We start from the raw sequence: 20,956 nt of genomic DNA, 5'->3' as shown, positions 1-20,956 counted from the left end.
TGATAAAAACCATATAAATTCCTTAGAAAGTGTGAGGTTGATACGGTTGCAAAGATTAGAATGGATAGCTTTATTGCCGAGTTGTCTGTTTTGTCTGCACTTTTACACTGAATCAAGGCGATTGCGGGAAAGTATGACTGAAATAAAGTACTCAAGGTAATAAATATTAGTTATTAGATATTAAAAGTCATTTTCATCGTTAGCATCGCATTTTGCGGTTTTGTAGGGCTGTAAAACCGATTTGAAGACCAGACCGCAGCCGATAGCCGAGTATGGCACACACTACTACTGTTGAAGCATAAGAAAGTGCTACATAATGTGAGCTGACCAGCAAGACTTTGGCGTAGTCTTTGATTGTCGAATACTACAGAAAAATTACAACCGACAGCGTGCATTTTCTTTGCGTATTCCGGCACTTGCCACGGCGAGCGTAGCCGTTGATGGGTTCGGATTGATTGATCAGACCACGGCGCTAAGGGGGGTTTCTCATCGCTGCGATTGGCTGAGACGGGCGAAGTGGGCGGGGCTGCGTTAGGGAAAATTGTCGGCACACATCGTCGGTGTTGTACGCCAGACGATCTGGGATAGAGAGGAGTCGGCGAGAATCGGGAACTGTGGCAGAGCGAGCGAGCGATACGCGAGTGCGAGAGAGAGCGAGACTCGGGTGTTTGTCTGGTGGTTTACACACTCGCAGTCTGGACGGTTACGCAGAGTGGATGAGGCCGGCCCCGGCGACCTGACGATGCGTTCTGTGTTGATGGTGCTGGTAGCGCCGTGGAGCAGTCTCATCATGCTCCAGGCTGTACTACTAGACCACCGAACACAGGACGAGACGGTGAACCCAACACACAAGCAAGGTACGTACGTACGTTCATGCGCTCACGTGTAAAAAAAATAAAAATAGAAGGATATCTCATAATTTAAATTTTGACATTTGTGATATTTGAGAGCCTAAAACAACTAGAGGATGTCCAACTAAACATAAATCATATTAAATGACACCTTTAAACTAAGAGGGTACATTTTTTTAGGGGGAGGGGGCAAGGGCGTATTTTGTCTCCATACCTGTTTACTAGGTACTGTTATGTATTGTGATATAACAGTTGTAAGATATGTTTACAATAAAACGCTGTTAGGTGAAGCAGAACAATTAGTATGACCTTGCAGCTATTTGTATAGATTTGTATACATTATATCATTATATCATTATTAATATTAAAAACAATGTCCCTTTAAATGAATAGAATAAAATCGTATAGTTTCCCCCTCTTATATTAAAAAATATTCAATATCGTAACAAGATATATATCAGAATGCAACATTTTAACTAGACCAAACTTGAAATCATGCGCCACTAAAGTATTAATAAATCAATGTGTTAACAGTAATACAACTACGCGTATCTATGATATCCCATTAGACCTATTGTTAAGATTAATTACATTTTGATTGCTATCAACATTCACAAATTAATATTGTTGAGATACAACTGTAGAATTTTCATAGATCGTTGTCGACGTCTTCTTGCATGTTACTTATCTGATGTTTTATCACCTGTGTGTTTGTCAACTTGGTTCCACAGGTGCCGTGGGAAGTGCAGGACCGCAGGGCAGTGTTGAGGTGTTTTACCCGGTACTTGTCCCGTACGAGAGTGGGTACCCCCACCCCCACCACGAGCGAGGGAGAGTTGAACGGAGCGTGGCCAGTACTCCGGTGCACGCCAAGTACAGGATTGACGCCTTTGGTAAGGTTCTGACGCTGAACCTTACGTTGTTCTCAGAATTCATATCGCCCGGATTTATCATTCAGCGAGTGAAAGGGAATTATTCGTGGCTAGAGGAGGTTAATGACGGTGAACTTGTGACGTGTTTCTATTCTGGAAAGGTGGATGGATACGATGATTCTCAGGCGACGTTCAGTCTCTGTAACGGAATGGTAAGTATTAGATCTGGCTGTGAGCGTGAACCTGTTACTGGTGTTAGAATGAGGTGCAGGTGGGTGGGAGGGGCATGTCCTTTAACCTTGTTCTTCCCTAACCAGGATGGATGCAGATGAGTCTTGTATAGACATCAAGAGCTAACTAGAACTGAATAGACCAATACTAAGTTACTGTATCTTATAATCGGGGAAGGGGTGAGTATAGATCTGGCTGTCGTTCTAGCGTGGGCCTGTTAGAATGAGGTGCAGGTGGGTGGGAGAGGCATGCCCTTTAACCTTGTTCTACCTTAACCAGGGTGGATACAGATAAAGTCTTGTAGACATCGAGATATACTAGAACGGAATAGACCAATAATAACTTATAATTGGCGTAGGTCGGGTGAGTATAGATCTAGCTGTCGCTGTAGCATTGGCCTATTAGAATGAGGCGCAGGTGGGTGGGAGGGACAAGCTATTTAGCCTTAATCCGCCTTTAAACAGAGTGGATCCAGAGGAGTATTGCATAGACGTCGAGATACCAGGAACGGGAGAGGCCAATAATATATTAATTTATTTTCAACTGGCAGGGGTTAGCGGCAATGTATAATCTTCAGAATGGAGGGGGGTTTGCGGCAATGTATAATCTTTAAAATTGGGAGGGCCACTGTCCCCTGCTATCTGCACTTTCTCAAACATTTCTCAAACATTTGTCGAAAACTGGCCCTTACACCCGTGAAATTCGCCTGCATAACAATACACATCTGTGCACTCCCTGACCTATTGGGGAGCCCATCTATACAGAGCTGATACATTTATTATCCCTAACGTCCTGGCTACGATCTTAATAAACATTTGCCGTCGACTGCACGAAAACAAACAAGATGACGTCGACGTACGATCCTGCTGTAATTAATAATTTTAACCTGTAATTGACCTGTAATCACCTGCGTGTCATACTGTCGTTCCACTTGGTATCGAGTTACCCTGTCACACCATTCCGGTGTACTTCACGATGCCAAGTTCGCTTTATCAAGTTGTTGCAAACTATACAATTATCGTACCTTATCTTCTAATGCTCAGTTCTAAGAGTGGATGTTGAGCGACACCTCAGTACGTAGTTGAAATAATAATCAGAGATCCTCAGCACATTGATTAATCAGCGGTTGTTAGGGGATGGCAACATACTTGCAGTGGCGTAGGATGGTGCCAAAAGGCGGGGGGTACTTTTATATTTACACACTTTTACACTATTATAAAGCAAATATAAAGCGAAATATCTGAACAGTGCTGATAGTAACGACATTTGATCTAGAAAATGAGAGAAGTAACCTACTGTCGCCATGGAGGCTCTTGCAAAGCAAAGGCAAAGCATTTTTAAAGTATACATGGAGAAAACGAGTAGATCAGGAGCAAATGCTGAACGTTTAAAAGGGGGAATCTACGGTATTGGACGAGGGGTGCGACGTTTACCTACATTACTTAACATTACACTGACGTTCATTTCATGTATGGCAATCTACCCCAGAAATACCAAGCCATCCACGATTTTACGTCCACAAATAAAACCATATAGACTGATGATAACCATATCATGACATATGCTAAACATTGAATTTGTCGAGGCACATCGACATTAAGATAGGGTGTACGCATCCCCAGCACCCAACTTTCAGATACATGCACATATATCGGTCAAACGAGCACTATCTGAACCCCCAACGTTATTCCCGCTCCCTCATAGGAATAAACAAACATGGGTCCAGTCTTACGAAGCTATCTTAACGCTAAAATCACCCAAGTGATAGAAGTTCTACTTTCGAACTTATTTTTAGAGCTGAGATCGCTACAGAAAACGGGGCCCTCTTCCACAGAAAATGTTTACATGCGAATTCCCAGAAACAAATACTAAAACAGTTACTGTTATTGTTTTTAATTAGTAGTATATTGTATGAAAAACCCGTTGCTAGTGAGCCAGCTAGGAAAAGGCATCGTGTTACATGTACTACGTGCAATTCCATCTGTTACCTATTATTAGCAAGCTCAAAGACAAAGTGGTTGTAGACCTGTAATTGGTAAATGCTGGTGTTGCCTAGAAAACATTTCTGCGCTCATCTGGCGCTAAAACTGTAGCAAGTTGCCGCATAGGCACTGTTAAGACCGGATAGTGCTGGATGAGCTATCATTCTATTAGCTGCGGTGATGTCATTGCGCTATCTCGACCCGTTAGTGAGTTTGTAGCCAGGTCTAGCAAACAGGTTCCTTCTGGGATCCTCTTTGAAGTCTGACAAAGCTTACGTAACCCGTACCCCGGCGTCAGGAGACGTCTGGGTGAGTCGTCTGCCGGGATCATCAGCGCGGGAAGATATTGCGCGTGCATGTATCCTCAGTAACTGAGTTAACACAGATCACATTAAGATTTTCTTGCGCACTAACTTCTATATTTGACTAAACTGCCCAAAGGAAGACATTAAAAATTCCGCTCCACGAAATTCCCTCGTGTGCTCACGCCAAAACTGTCACCCAAGACAGGCGTGCACTACAGCATCTTGCCCTGAACGTACATGTTAAGTTTCAAACCTTGATTGTTGAGACTAATGGAGCTCATTTGAAATGACGTGTCGTCACGCCATTAACATAATCTCAACTCGCAGGTAGGGTCTTACTTGCGTCAACAGAACGTTTAGGTTTAAGCCTTGAACATTAAAACTATCTTAATAAGACTTGTTTTTAACTTGAAATTAAACTATTTTTGTTATCAGTTGGCCAAGTTACTGTAACTAATATTTAAGATAGGCATTAGATTTAGCCGTTGTGCTGCATTCTAGTAGTTACTTTACAAATACAATATAGGTAGGTCTGTACGTCTAGCCTATTTCTATTGTTTTTGTTTTGTCTCGAGCAAGCTATTCTTCATCCTAAGCCTAGTGTCCTGTTTTAATTAACTTTTCTGACAGAGTTCGTCCCTGATTTTGACTGTGAACAGGTCAGTACATAGCTGGCGATGGGTGGTGGGTAAGCAAGGAGCCAGCTGTGACCTAGAAAAACAGGAACCAGTGTCCTTAGTTTTGAGGTTTAAAGTTTATTTTTGTCTTATGCGCTCTTTCTTCTTCTTTTTTTTTTGGGGGGGGGGGTTGGGGGGCTGGTTCTCTAGTTATTTTAATATATAAAGGAAATCTATTGTACATTTTTTTTTACTTTTTCCTTTTCTTCCACTAACGCCTTGACATAATTCCTTAGTGAGTTATAACGGACCTTGACAGCAATCTACTAGTACTACAAAGATATGTAGTATTTATTTGTATAACCCCAATAGCGTAATTAGTTCCTATGTTTATCGTCAGTTGTAGTTATTGCATATCTGATGTAGGATTCCTTAGATTAGGTTGTGTAAACAGTGGAACCACTGCTAAGCAGCCACCAAAGGAAGAATATATAGGTGTCGTATTTAGACAGATTGATGGATTCATATAATTTCATACTAGATGCTGTTAAAGAATGCTATGGTGGCCTCTTAACATACTTCCAGCCAGTGTCCCAATGCTGGTCTTTCAAAGGCAGTGGCATATGCTGTCCTGTTCGCTGACTAATTATGAAAGATTCCTTGTGGCTAATGGGCAAAAAGACTGCCAGAATTAGGTCTATCGACTGTTTGATAACCGATGATTAATTAAACACTGTACTCTAGTGGTGTTGTTATATAAAAACAAGTTTTTTAACTTTGAACAGACGGTTGCTTAGCACTTGTAATTGTATACTATGTTAGACGATCTTTGAGAATGCTGTTAGTGGCCTGTTCGGTAAAGATAGCTAGTTAACATTGGTTCGAAATTACCAAATATTTGACATCCGATGATTAATAAATCAATGTGCTCTTTTTGGTGTCCTTAAACAAAACAAACTAAGTTTTTCGCCGTTTTCTAAGAGGACGTCTGCTCTCGACTCCACTGCTGTATAACATTATTAACAGCAGCAGCAGGCATGGGGCGAGATAGAATGGACCAAGGTACCAATAGCTGATGATTAATACACCAATGTGTTCTAGTGGTGTCGTTAAAGAAATTTGTAAAAACCTTTTTCACCGATTCCAAAGTGTATCGTCTGCTCACAACTGCTGTATAACGGGCACACAGCAGGCTTGGGGCGAGGTGGAATGGAGTAAAATGCAGCAGTGGTTGCAACACCGCGCGCGCCTCGTGCCGACCCGTCAGTCCGGCGCATTTTGTTTCCTTCTGGCACATGGCGTCTGCACCGTCGTGGTCTTTGGAGGAATGTGCACGTGCTGTTTTGGAGGGTTCCGGCGGGCTTAGTTTATCTTATATCAATGGTACGAATAGCGATAGATCAAATACAATGGTAAATCTAAATCAGTCGGACATCGTCAGGTCGGCAACAGCTTGCCGCTTGTAGTAGGGGAAAGCGAAGGCTATAAGACGAATATTACACGATTCAAAAGAACGCCGCGGGTCAAGCGGTCTCCCCTTTTGTATCAATAAGTACATTGTTATAGTGCACGGGTTACACGGGTTACACGAGTCCACCTCAATGGCAAGGTACGTGTGATTTATCTCCGCACGCTGCCAGATCAACTCGGTCTTTTACACGTAAGCGTCACATAGTCTGGTGGTTGAAAGTGGACATGAAAGATAGTACCGCCAGCGCGGGAAAACTATATTGTGAAGAGAAGTCATTGTAGGTTTGGGGTCGGGATTTGGCTCAGTTGGTTGAGTGCTCGCCTGAGGTGATTGCGTCGCAGGATCGAACCATATTAGTGGATCCATTCAACTGATTGGGCTTCTTTTTTTTGTCCAGTCAGTGCACATTTTTCTCATTCCAGCGAGTGCACACCAACTGGTTAAAGGCATTTGCTTTCCTGTTTGTGGGGAAAATGCATGTAAAAATATCCCTTGCTACATTAGGGAATATGTAGCGGATTTCCGCTGAGGACTACGTGTTATAATTACCAAATGTTTCACATCCAATAGCCGATGATTAATTAATGTGCTCTAGTGGTGTTGTTAAACAAAACAAAGGAACTTTTAAAGTTTGGACCGGCTTTGGTGGTGTAGTCACTAGTGGTTAAGCCATCGGACATACGGTTGATAGGTACTGGGTTCGTAGCCAGGTATCGGCTTCCACCCAGAGCCAGTTTTACACCAGCTCTTTCTCACTAACCACTAACAAGTAACCACAGGCACTAACCCACTATCCTGGACAGACAGCCCAGATAGCTGAGGTGTGTGCCCAGGACAGCGTGCTTGAACCATAACTGGATATAAGCACGTACATAAATATAAATCAATGAATGTAAGTTTGGTGTGAAGTTGCTTATATAGAGTTTGTCAGACCACCATTGCTACATTTGGTCTGAGTTGATCTAATGATCCAAGTTATTAAAGTAACCCTTCCTATAAAAGGACCAATTTCTTCTCCTTGTTTTTTTTATGTCGACTCGTTGTTCTTGTTGGCGTTTTGTTTCAGTCTGAATTAAATCGGATTATATGGCGGGTCGTCATGAACTGCCAGAACAGAACTTTATTCACACTCAGACTGAGTTTAGCTTCAATGACTCATTCTGATCTGACATTTTGCTTTAGTCGGCACTCGACGACAATGAATGTTGTTATATCTTATTTGACAATCTTATCTGTCCTCGACTGCCAATCTGACACAAATCAGAGCTCGTGCCCAAGATGGACATACATGGACCTTCAGTGGATACATTGATACTACCCCTTAACCCACAGAACATCCTAATTCAATACATTTGATGTACCAGTCACGGTTCATTGGTTTGGAATGGGAAATAAGTTAGTTGAGTCATGTGGCTTGAGATCTACGACCTATTGCACATAATGTTGCTCAAGGGAAAACCCCATCTGAATCGAGCTCCGACATGAAATAACAGTACTAAGTTACAAAATATACAAATTCAATCTTTTGATACACATTTTGCATCCATTGATGTCTCGAGCTAGTGCACCACGACTGGTATATCAAAGGCCGTGGTATGTGCTATTCTGTCTGGGATGGTGCATATAAAATATCCCTTGCTACTAATGAAAAAATGTAGCGGGTTTCCTCTCAATGACTGTCAAAATGATCACGTTTGACATCCAACAGCCGATGATTCATAAATCAATGTGCTCAAGTGGTGTCGTTAAACAAAACAAACTTTCTTTCCATCGATGTCTTGGGGCGGGACGTAGCCCAGTGGTAAAGCGCACGCCTGATGCGCGGTCGGTCTAGGATCGATCACCGTCGGTGGGCCCATTGGGCTATTTTTCATTCCAGCCAGTGCACCGTGACTGGTAAATCAAAGGCCGTGGTATGTGCTATCCTTTCTGTGGGATGGTGCATATAAACGATCCCTTGCTACTAATGCAAAAATGTAGCGTTTTTTCTCTCTATGACTGTGTCAACATGATCATATGTTTGACATTCAATAGCCGATGATTAATAAATCAATGTGCTCTAGTGGTGTCATTAAACAAAACAAACAAACTTTGTTTGCCATCGATGTCTCAAACACGGAACTCCAAAGGAAAAACTTTGATCTTTCCACAGACCTCTAACCAGGAAGAAAAAAATATCGACCATGAGCATGTCAATAAATGGTTTGCTTCAACTACCGGATTGAAGATACTAGTACATCAGGTGATGGTGAAACCACTGATGGAATCAAAGACTGGGTATGGCGGCGTTTCCGTATCACACGAGGAGGAAGAAAGGATTTGACGTGCACGTTCATTCATTTCAACTTATTTTCGTGCTTATATCCAATTAAGGTTCAAGTACGCTGTCCTGGGCACACACTTCAGCTATCTGGGCTGTCTGTCCAGGGCCCCGTTCCACGAAGCGATCTTAGCCCTAAGATCACCGTAACTGCACAGCTAACATATGCACTAAAGGCGATCTTGGCGCTAAGATCGCTTTGTGGAGTTAGTTGTTAGTTGCTTAGTGGTTAGTAAGAGTGAAGAGGGTGTAGTGGCTTTACACCTACCCATTGAGACCTTAAGAACTCGCTCTGAGTTGGAGCCGATACCGGGCTGCGAACCCTGTACCTACCAGCCTGTAGTCCGATGTCTTAACCACTGCGCCACCGAAGTCGGTAACGTGCACATTCAGAACAAGCCGTTGTAGCGCACGCCTGTCAGGAGCGCCAGTTCTGGTGTGGGCCAGTTCCTTCGTCCAAGACAGGAGGCTCACATAAGGGACCGCTACACCTTTTGTATTGACAACTTCCGCGAACAGGGATAGTTTCAAAGGTTTCCTGCTAAATAACGTATTGATATATTGACAGCGTCCGTGCGCGAGTGTGTTTACCTGGTGTCTGTATTGTTGATGCTAACAATGACATCAATGGCCACTTGAGCTGACTCACGGAGTTGCTGTTAATTTTGTATGAAGGAATCTCTTTCACTCGAACAACGCACAGACTCATGATGACCTTGGTTCAGGTAGTTAAAAGAAAGATGTTAGGTGCTTGAGTCATCCCGTATATCAATTTGCACGAGAGCGTACAAACCGTATCCTTAGGAAATGGAAAGAATGCTTTTTTTCTACGACACATTGCGTATCATTTTCAGTGGCTGTAAGATGTCAGTAATTGTAGTTAGAGACGAAATTCGCTTCCGGACATACAGGCTGTCTTTTCTGATTAGTGACAAAGAAGTTCCTTGCACAACTCGGTCTTTGATGTACTAGTACTAACAGGAAATAATCCATTTTGGTTTCATGGCGGAAGTCACCCTACTGCCCAATGCAAATGAGGCAAGTATTAATTTCAACGACAACAACGCTATACGTAGAGAAAGACGAATCTTTGCACAATGTATTTGGTTGATTCCACGAATCTCTATCTTGTGTCTAGTCTATAGGAGGACAGCCACTCACACGGTGATCCTTTACTGGACCGCTGAAAGAGGACTGCCACTCCCAGACTAGTTAGTACATCAACATTAGCACAGGGCAGCTCATTGGATTAAATACAGCTGTGAAAACGAACACTCGTGAATCACACAGTGATAACAGGAGTTCGCGAAATGTGAGAATATGCTGCCACCACCAGCACCCCCCCCCCCCCCCCGGGTTGGTACCCGTCATGAGTACTGCCACCACAGCTGTCAAGCCCGTCACTTCATCTAAAACAATGAACAAATGTCGAAGAGATTTAAAAAAAAAAAAGTATGCACAAGTTAAATATATGGAATAGCATCAGCCATCATTTTGGTCAGTAATGCATTCTATTTAGTAAATGTAGCCTACCATAAAGTGTTATCAATGCCTCAAACAGCCCCTGGACATTATAACCCTGATGGAACAACATTGTTTCAAAGACGTGTATCCTAGCCAATGTATTCTTTCACATATTATTTGATAACAAACGGACAAAAAGAAAAAAAATTCAACAACTATTAACAGATAATATTAATTTAGTAGAGTTTTTGAGTAGTTTGCGTAGTATGTATATATTCTTGTGTTGGTAATATCTGAATGTAGAGCTTCAGCTAGCCAAATTACTCGGGTGACAGTTGGCTGGCAGAGCAGTCGGAATAAAAAAAAATCTCTGGGTATGTCACCACGCTAGCTATGGCCTTGGAATGACCCTCAGCCGGAACCGAGTCCCAGCCCTGAAGTGCTAGGATGACATTGTAACATAAACAAGTCGCTGAATATGTGTAATTAAAAACTGCAAACAGTTCTATTTGTAGATGTATGTAAAAGTTAAATATGTTATCACTGTATCAGTACTCGGTTACAGCGAGAGTGGAGTGTTCACGATTTTTGTTACGGCGTGTTGTTTGTTTCTTGCACGAGTTCCGGTAGATTTTTAGACAATATTGTTTATGCTTATACGGTAACTTTCATATTTAATTATTCAAACCACTCAGATATTAATTTTGGCGTATCGTACATATATGCACGTGCTATAATATCAATCCCAAAATCAAAGGTTAGTGGAGTAGTAAAGAAAAAAAGTGATCTTTGTACTTACGAAAGTCCAGTTAGCAGCAATTTGAAACGACATGTCAAGGATGAGAAGAAAAAAAATCATCTGTAATAAATGTTCGAGACGATATTCCAGTAAATTTTATTTAAAGCAGCATGCTACTTTCTCGCACGGTGATGCCAAACTGCTATGTGAGGTGTGTTCCAAGGTCTATTTAACTCGACAAGGATTTTCTATACACAAAAAGCGTCATCATGCTAAGACATACAAGTATTCGTGTACATATTGTGATAAGACATACTGTCACTTTTTTTCGGCCATTTTAATAACCATATCGGAAACAAACCTGACAACTGCCCAAAATCCTCAAAACCTTTTGCATATGTTTTAAGTATGCGGAAAAAACACGATGTATCGGTGATAACGCTAAAAAATATGCATGCAAAGAATGCGGATCAAAACTCAAAACATCACCGTCCCTGCAAGATCACATGATTGGTAAACATGGTGATATGAAAAAAATGTGTGGATGTGGTAAAACATTCAAATGGCGTCCATCGTTTGCACAACACAGGAAGAGGTGTAAAGTTGGACAAATGCAACTTGTTGTTTAAAACCTTATGTGGCAAAGAAACTGCACGAGTACACCCGAAACTTCTGTTTTAGCTTTAGCATAATCATTTGACTTTTTAATTTTTATTTAAGAACACTGTTAATTTTCGATTGTGTAGTACTGGTACGTACCCAACATTTGAAACATCCATTCTTCTTAATCCAGGTTATTGTTTACAATTCAGTTGATTTTATTGGGTAATGCTAATTACTCATTTGCAAGATGTATTTAAGTTTAATAATGAGTGTTCTTTTGTTGTGTACTGTAAAAATATTACAATACTCAAATAACTTATTGTGATTTTCGTTACACCAAACCAGTCAATATCGTCATCACAGACCATCTAACACATTACATTCAGAAATATGGAATATTTAGTATGACGATTTTGTTTTCAATTCAGTTGAATTGTTGACTGAATTATTAACTTGACTCTTTGTCATAATTATACTGTATTGGCTGTTCTTCCTCGGATATTAATAATTGAAAAAGTACATGATTATTTGACCATTTTAAAATGTTTTTCTTTTGATCAGATAAAACATAGTTTATAAACAATGACTATAGTTTTGTCATTTCTAAAATTCAGAAGTGCATTCAATTTATATGTCGGATAATCCCATCCGAATATGGGCCAGGATCTTGGAGCTATCCATATGGTGGAATTGGCGAATTGGTCTTGTTCTCGTTGCAAGTTGGTCGACATTAGGCACAGTTGCTTTTTTTCGCTTTGATTTGACACGTTGTCGTTCAATCAGATCAAAACTGATTTCTGCAATATATATACACACACACGAGTATGCATATATACACGTAAACTCGTACACACACATACAGTTTATTGTGGTTTATTTTAAACCCTTAGGAAAATTAAAATGCTGCAGAGAGAGAGAGAGAGAGAGAGAGAGAGAGAGAGAGAGAGAGAGAGGGGGGGGGGGGGGTCAGACAGACGGAGAGAGACAGAACAACGGAAAGCAATATAAACAGGATTTGGAACAGAATTTAGTATTAACAGATGTTACTGGTATGTTTAATTTATTGGTAGTTTCAACAAAATATACATCCTTAATATCGCATCCAACATTTTCTCTACATACATCAAATGATGTTGTTCGAAATTTAGATGTTAAAATGTCACTAGATGGTATCAAAATTGACACTTTTAGCTTTTGGGTGAATCTCCAATATGTGTCTGACAGCTGACGTAACATTTTCAAATTGTTTTCGACAATATTTGCATCTTGACGTTGAATTTTGAAACAAATAAGACAAAAATTATGAGTCAAAAATCGTAAACACTCCGTAATTCGAATTTAAAAATCAACAGTTCGTATCCAGACAGTAAACATTCCGTAGCATTTTCAATAATTTTATTAATCTAATTTAGTCATAAATACTATATTTCTGTCATAATTGCGGCTTTTGCTGAGAGTTGTGATATGTATTCCACTTTAGTTATAAAATTTAAACAATTAATAATCAGGAAACTGTATTAAATAATATTAATATAATATAAGCCAGGAAATATACGTCCAAATCTGTTTAATACTACAGAATATGTATTAATTTTGAAACGTATATGTGTTTGTTTCTATACTTCAATGTAAATAGAGGTTTTACTTCTGTTTTTTGTCGTCTGTGCCATAGCAACAGCCACAGCCAGTGTTCACTGTACTAAAATCAGTAAAATGTTAAAAGTCCTATCAAAAACAAGCAACACGTCGTAACAAAAATCGTCAACAGTCCACTCTCCCTGTAACCGAGTACCAATACAGTGGATATGTCTCTATCTCTACAAGCGATCTCCTTCAGTAGTTTAGGATCCGAGAAAATACTGCCGTTTCTTATTAAGACCGACAGCGTATTGCCATCTCGAATAACACCATGTTCTTCACGTGTTTGTTAGGGGCATATGTTGGACGTATAGTGAAATAAAACCAACAATTGCGGGTCAGTCTGGACACGGCATTGGCTGAATAGCTCCGATAGTTCTCTACCCGCTGTAGTTACTGTATATTGAATACGCTGGGATTGAACGGTTCTCTGCATTGGCGTCAGAAGTTATTTTTTGCATTTACCATAGTTTGACACTCAGTAGCTGATGTAGCTTTCGAGCCGAGGTGTCGTTAATCATTCATTCATTCATTTGGCGTCAGTAAATGCCAGTAATAATAATAATAATAATAATAATAATAACTTTATTTAATGAGGGTGACAGGTTTAGCACAAGCTAATCTTCCTCTTGGCCCTCAACAATACATTGAAACACTGGAAAACAAAATACATATATATATATATATATATATATATATATATATATATATATATATATATATATATATATATATATACACTATACTATACTATTATAATAAATGCATACATACATAATGACTAGAGACATCTTATATTTAACAGACATCTGTTAGTTGTGTAATATTGACACTAAAGTCTCAAAACATAATTATAACGGGCTTGGCAAAATATAATAAAAACTAATCAGCCAAATAAACGTCCATGAGATATGTTTCAGGCTGCATTTAAAGTTTGCAACTGACTTCTGGTGTCTAATGTGGGACAGTAGGCAGTTATATTAATTCACCTTTCAACAGTGGTGGAAACCGCATGATCCGTCTCAACCTACACAAAAATTTGTCAGAGGTGTGGGGGGGGGGGGGGGGTGTAGGGGGAGCAGTGCCCACCTAGCAATGAGTTCTATACTCTAAAAACATTAAAGAGTCTGGCGTTAAAAAAACCCTACATAATTCGGCGGTTATGGGTTAATATAATATTGCGAACTAGTTTGCAAGTCGTAATATTACTGTAAAGTCGAGTGGAAACATAACGTTTCCTGGATTCGGACCAAAGAGGTCAGAGAGTTATTGCCAAAGCAGCCGACGTTGCGATTTGATGATTCTCCAGCAGGTCAGTGACTCCATTACTTGCGCCACACTGCAGCTCTCGACGGCAGCGACCACAGACACGTGCTAGTAATCTGGCGTCCCGCCGACCCTCGGGCGGCACCGGCGATGTCAGCAGCATAGTAAAACCTTTCATTGTGCACATCAATGGGATATTTCTGTTCCTCACGGAAAACGTGCTCTCTGTGTCGCTGGTATCAGGAGAGGAGCGCGGTTTGGGCTAGACTGGTCTTCGTCTGGTAGTATAGAATCTGTACACCGACGATTTTAAGTAACGTTGTTTGAGGATGTGCACACAAGTCGGTGGCGGTTCCAGAAAATCCATTTGGGGGTGGGGCAATGACACGTGGCAAAAGGCTATAAACGTTCCCGAAGGGATTCCTCGGATTCTCCAACGTATACAAAATGAAAACAAAGCTAAATTTAGGGTGGGGTGCGGGCTGGGGCCCCCTTAGATCCGCCATTGCGAGTACCAAACTGAGTTAGTAAGGGTGTGGCAGATCTCCTGGATGTATCGCCTTGGAGTGGTGGCAGTCCTATATACAAAAGTTTGTTTTGTTTAACGACACCACTAGAACACATTGATTTATTAATCGACTATTGAATGTCATACACTTGGTAATTAGTAGCAATACTTACCACCCGACAGACAGGATAACACATACCACGGCATTTGATATGCCAGTCTTGATGCACTGGCTAGAGCGAGAAATAGCCCAATGGGCCCATCGACGGGAATCGATCCTAAACCGACCGCGTATCAGGCGAGATATTTACCACTGGGCTACGTCCCGCCCACTAATTAACGTGGGGCGGGACGTAGCCCAGTGGTAAAGCGCTCGCTTGATGCGCGGTCGGTTTAGGATCGATCCTCGTTCCCACTGGGCTATTTCTCGTTCCAGCCAGTGCATCATGACTGTAGTATGTACTATCCTGTTTGTGGGATGGTGCATATAAAAGATCCCTTGCTGTTAATCAAAAAGTGTAGCCCATGAAGTGGCGACAGCGGGTTTCCTCTCTCTCTCTCTCTCTCTCTCTCTCTCTCTCTCTCTCTCTCTCTCTCTCTCTCTCTCTCTCTCTCTCTCTGTGTGTGTGGTCCTTAACCATATATTTGATGCCATATAACCGTCAATAAAATGTGTTGAGTGCGTCGTTAAATAAAACATTTCCTTCTAAATAACGTAGTTTGAGGATGTTCACACGAGTACCAAACTGAGTACAAGTGATCGACAACAGTAGAGAATGAATGAATGAAACGGATGGATGAATGAATGAATGCTTGTTTGTTTAATGCCAATGCACATTGGCTGTTGGGTGTCAAACAAAGGTGTGTTTCCATATCATAGGCGAAAAATGTTCGAAATAGTTTCTTCTCAGTAGACCCGTTAGATTTTGTTCTTTTTAAGCAGTGCATATAAAAGAACACTTGCTGCTATTCAGTTTCTTCTCGTATACTCTGAACCACGTGCCACAACCACCCTTTGATTGACGCCTAATAATTAAACAAGGAGCTGAAGTATCAATAAACACAAGATTCCTTTGCTTTCTTTGCTTTTTTTTTTTTCGCCATGAATCTCAACAAGTAATACCCAGCATAATTATATATCCTGTTGTCATTATTCCGCGCAAACGTTATGTTTACTTGTGTCCCGAGAACGCGCAAAGGTCAGTGGGTGTAAACATATGCGGCATGCGCTTTTTACTTCTGCAATCAACTCTAATGCTCTGTGAAAAAAAGGCAACAGCCCTGTGTTAGAAATTGGACCGGCCATTCGGACTTCCGCCGTCGAGCTCTCTGAAAGGAAAAAGACCATACATTTTTGTGAAGAGAGTTTTTCCTGTATTTTAGTGTTTCGTCTTTCTCTTTTTAAAATGAGTAAATCAAACGCTTCGTCGGCTAGCGAATTAGAGAAGAGATTCTATACAAAGGGTACAACGAAAACAAACAGAACTTCCTTAATAACTTTGAAAGTAATTAGGATTAGTAGCACTAGTAGTAGGAACTTGGTCAGTGGGCAAATGTATATGCAGTTGGCTGTAGCTGACCCAGGTGAACTGGAAAAAAAGAAAGAAAAGAAAATGAACATGGTTTATTTAACGACGCACTCAACACATTTTATTTACGGTTATATAGCATCGGACATATGGTTAAGGACCACACAGATATTGAGGGAGAAAACCCGCTGTCCACTTCATGGGTTACTCTTCGATTAGCAGCAATGGATCTTTTATATGCACCATCCCATAGACAGGATAGCACATACCACGGCCTTTTATATACCAGTCGTGGTGCACTGGCTGGAGCGAGAAGTAGTGTAAAAAGAAAAGGATGCAGTTATAGTACCATTGACGTAGCCAAGACTTTTGTCTCTTTCTTTTTTTTCGGGGGGGGGGGGGGGGGCGGGAGCACAGACATTGGGGCAACACTGTCTATGAGTCATGTTATAACTACAAAAGGAGAGCGAAATGAGGTCGATTGTAGGGGCTACGCCAGTGGACCAAATCTGGTTAAGCGGCTACCTTCGTTAAGAAACCACCTGTTTTAAACACGTTTATTTAGCGACCACCTGTCTGAAACAGCAACAGTTGTGTACTACTGGCCTTCATAGATATAATATCGGTTACATCCTCATCCCATTACAGCGTCACAGAGGTGCAGTTTCCTCCTCATCCCATTACAGCGTCATAGAGGTGCAGTTTCCTCACAAAATGTGCAGCGGTTATCACTCTATTAACAAGCCAAAATATTATTTAAAAAACCACAATTCAATTAGAAGGAAATGTTTTATTTAACGACGCACTCGACACATTTTATTTTACGGTTATATGGCGTCAGACATATGGTTATGGACCACACAGAGATTGAAATAGGAAACCCGCTATCGCTACTTTATGGGCTACTCATTTTGATTAGCAGCAAGGGATCTGTTATATGCACCATCCCACAGACAGGATAACACATGCCACGTCCTTTGATATACCAGTCGTTGTGCACTGGCTGGAACGAGAAATAGCCCAATGGGCCCACCGACGGGGATCGATCCCAGACCGACCGCGCATCAAGCGAGCGCTGTACCACTGAGCTACATCCCGCCCGGTCAAGTCAATTAGCTTCACCATCTAGAGTGTTTATCGAATTTTTCTTGCATTACTTTTGTTTGGAAATTTCACAACGATAGCTGCCAAAATTGCTTTGGGGAATTGTACCATTGGGGTGATGCAATAGAAACATCACATTTCATGTCATAGACAGTTACTAGTACAGACTAAGTATTTTTTTTGAAACAAAGAAGAAAAACAGCCCGCCCTTCGAAACGTAGCCTACAGGTGACGATATATATACTGAACAAAATAAGAAACTTCCGCTAACTTTCCTTGAACATAACTTGATGAAAACAAACCGGGGGAATAATTGTTATATATGCGTTTAAAAGAGTGTTCCATGATGCATCGTTTGGTCATGGCCATAGGTTAACAGAAACTTGGAGAAATTTTGACCAAGTGTGGTAGGGGTTAAAACAAAAAAAAACCCACTTTAATAACGAGTATGACCACCTCTTGAATTGACCACTGCAGTGCATCGCAGGCGCATAGAATTGACTAAAGTGTTGATATCTGCCTGTGGGATATTGTTCCATTCCTGAATGAGCGCTTGACGAAGTTCGTTGACGTTAGCGGGTGGGCTGGGACGATGCCTCGATCGTCTGTCCAGACTATCCCAGACATGCTTGATGGGGTTGAGATCAGGACTTTTAGCGGGCCAGTCATCAATGAAATCAATTTTATTTGTCCTAAGCAAATTTACAGTGTCTCTAGCTGTATGAGAGGTGGCATTATCATGCTGAAAAATCGAGATGTTGGCGTTGTTATGGAACAGAGGAATGACGTGATGAGCGAGAATGTCATCGCGGTAACGTTGAGCATTTAAATTGCCATCAATGACGACTAGAGGAGAACGATAACCATGGGCAATGGCTGCCCAGACCATGACACAACCCCCACCCCCGAAACGATCTCGTTCAAGAACACAACACTCAGCATAGCGTTCATTTCTCCTACGGTAGACGAGCACCCTGCCATCACCACGCTGTAAAGAAAATCTGGATTCATCCGAAAAAAGAACGGTATTCCAGCGTCGCCGTATCCAACGAGTGTGTACACGTGCCCAATTAAGACGATTTAGACGATGACGTTGCGTTAAAATGCATCCGACGTAAGGACGTCGTGCATGTAAACCGTTCTCCCGCAGACGATTACGAACAGTTTGCCCACTGATTCGGTTATTATGAAGCCCAGATGTGTTAGCAGCAGTAGCAGTGGCAGTTTCGAATCGATTGCGCAAATGCGTGTTCATGATATAGCGGTCTTGACCACGTGTTGTAACACGCGGACGTCCACGACGTGGCAAGTCGTTGGTGCTTCCTGTCGTTCGAAATCTTACACGAAGATTTCGTATCGCTCGACTGAAACTCCAAACATGCCTTGCAACGTCTTCTGTCGACATGCCAGCATTAAGCATGCCAATCGCCCGTTCGCGTAAATTATTGGGTATTCTTGGCATACTAAAAATGCTACAATGTAGAAAAACATTAATTTTTTTTACAAATTTTTAAGTGCTTTCGTTCACTTGACAACAATGTCAGTAAGACAAGTAAAACAAATTGACCGAATACTACACGGGACATTTCGAACCATGCGTGCACGTGCAAATTGAATTTCACGTTATCGACGATTAACAGTGTAAAAATAACTGATAAAATTCATGAATCTTGATAATACAGCTCAAGGCTAATACTACCTATATAATTTCATTACACAATGAATTCTTTAACACAACAAATACTATATGTACAAATCGGAAGTTTCTTTTTTTGTTCAGTATGTATATATATATATATATACACACACACACACACACACACACACAAACACACATATATATAGTATTTTACAGTATGCAGTATTTTCACGTGCAATTCATTTTGCTTTACATTTCATACTCATTTTGTAAACTGTTATTGTTGACCTTGTTCCTATTTTGTGTACGGTTTGTACAACAAATTGAGCTGAAATCTTTATATTGTTATTATGCATAAGTTGCCATAACAGCACCAACTGTTGCGCCATTTGTAAACGACAGCAGGCGTAGCAGCGGTTTCGTGTCTGGTTGATCAATGTTCGGTGACATTATTTTAATACACGTGTATTCGAGTCTAGCGACCGTCGATCTTTTAAATTAAAGAATTATTTATGATATTAATACTCTCATATATTTATTTTGAACGAAAGGAGATTACATTTGTTTTAGGGAAAGTCACGATTAACTCATTAAAAACGCGAACAGCAGAAAATTAACATTAATGTTAATAGCCCTACCTGAACCGAAAACGTCCTCTTTTACACAGAGAATAATCGCTGTTATACCTTTCGCCGGATTGTGTTACATGTGTTGATGCATCGACATAACCCAACACACATTACGTCCTAAACTCACTTCAAGCTTATCAGAAATTATTTCAACAACATTCAAGATCTTAGAGCTTGCTTCTAAAATGGCACATATAAAATTATGTTATGTTCAAATGACAAGACAGAGCCGTGGAAACCATTTAAAGCCAAAAGCCTTCATTTTGTGTCCTGCTATATGTATAAACAAAAAGATGTGCATATGCTATTGTTCACGTTGCGTTGGTTTGTGAAAGATTAAATCGTCTGTACCACTATCGTCCATGTTGAAGCAAGATGGAACATTACATTGCAGCTGGTTATGCCATATGGGTATGTCTTATTTTTGTCGTCCTTCCAACAAAACACTGTTCAAGAACTTCAACCACGCCATTACAAGTAATGTTGATGTTTTTGATGTTATTTTGTGCACTCTGTTCCCATGTCGAATGTTTAAATGCAATAAATTTTATCTTATCTTATCTTATCTGTGCATCTCTCTGCATCTCTTTTTTTTAAGACTGAGATTTGCCGTGACATCTCCCAGTCCCCTCTCTGCTAGGTACAATCAGGCGCGAGTATAGGAGGGGTCTAGGCTATGAAGAGCAAAGTTTCTATGGGGTTGACACATGCTCCCCGGAAAATATATGTTAAAAAAAAAAAAAAATAGCCTGGCGGGTGGGGTGGGCTCGACTCCCGAATCCCTCACCCCTCACCCTGGTCACGCGCAGGTCGGTCCTGTGGATATTTTTAACATTTTACATCAATCCACTTTTGAGAAGTAGACACGTGAAAAGTGAAAAGTCAATGCGAGCAGCAATCCCAATATTGAGTAGTTCACTGAATCTGTAACAGGTCAGCACCAGTTCAAGCTGACGTTGGAAATACTTGATGCACGTCTAAACTCTAATCAATGTCCACATCCATTTGATGGGCTGTGCAACGTTTAGAGTTGATTGCTGTTAAATAAGGCTTTCTCAGCGTGTTGCTCGGGGGAGAGAAGGCTTTCTGCAGATGCTTACAAAAGTGTCCGTTTATTTCGCTACGCAGCTGGCGGACCGTGTCCCGCACGTGTGTTTAGTCCATTGTGTGTTAGACAATGTCGCTTTT

At 41.0% G+C, this 20,956-nt stretch overlaps 1 protein-coding gene across 1 annotated transcript in view; it reads left to right on the top strand.

Moving 5' to 3' along the window:
• The first annotated feature begins 585 nt into the window (after window positions 1–585).
• LOC121368919 (A disintegrin and metalloproteinase with thrombospondin motifs 9-like) overlaps window positions 586–20,956 on the top strand; it is a 129,710-nt gene continuing 109,339 nt past the window's right edge. Inside the window, exons 1-2 of the mRNA XM_041493678.1 lie at window positions 586–857; window positions 1,583–1,935. Coding sequence (XP_041349612.1) covers window positions 743–857; window positions 1,583–1,935 — 468 coding nt within the window. The 5' untranslated portion in view covers window positions 586–742. The remainder of the gene's footprint in view (window positions 858–1,582; window positions 1,936–20,956) is intronic.

This window comes from Gigantopelta aegis, chromosome 3, assembly GCF_016097555.1.
Source record: "Gigantopelta aegis isolate Gae_Host chromosome 3, Gae_host_genome, whole genome shotgun sequence".
Classification (NCBI taxonomy): Eukaryota; Metazoa; Mollusca; class Gastropoda; order Neomphalida; family Peltospiridae; genus Gigantopelta; species Gigantopelta aegis.
The sequence above is the reverse complement of the archived record's forward strand: the minus strand, read 5'-3'. Positions and strand labels throughout refer to the sequence as shown.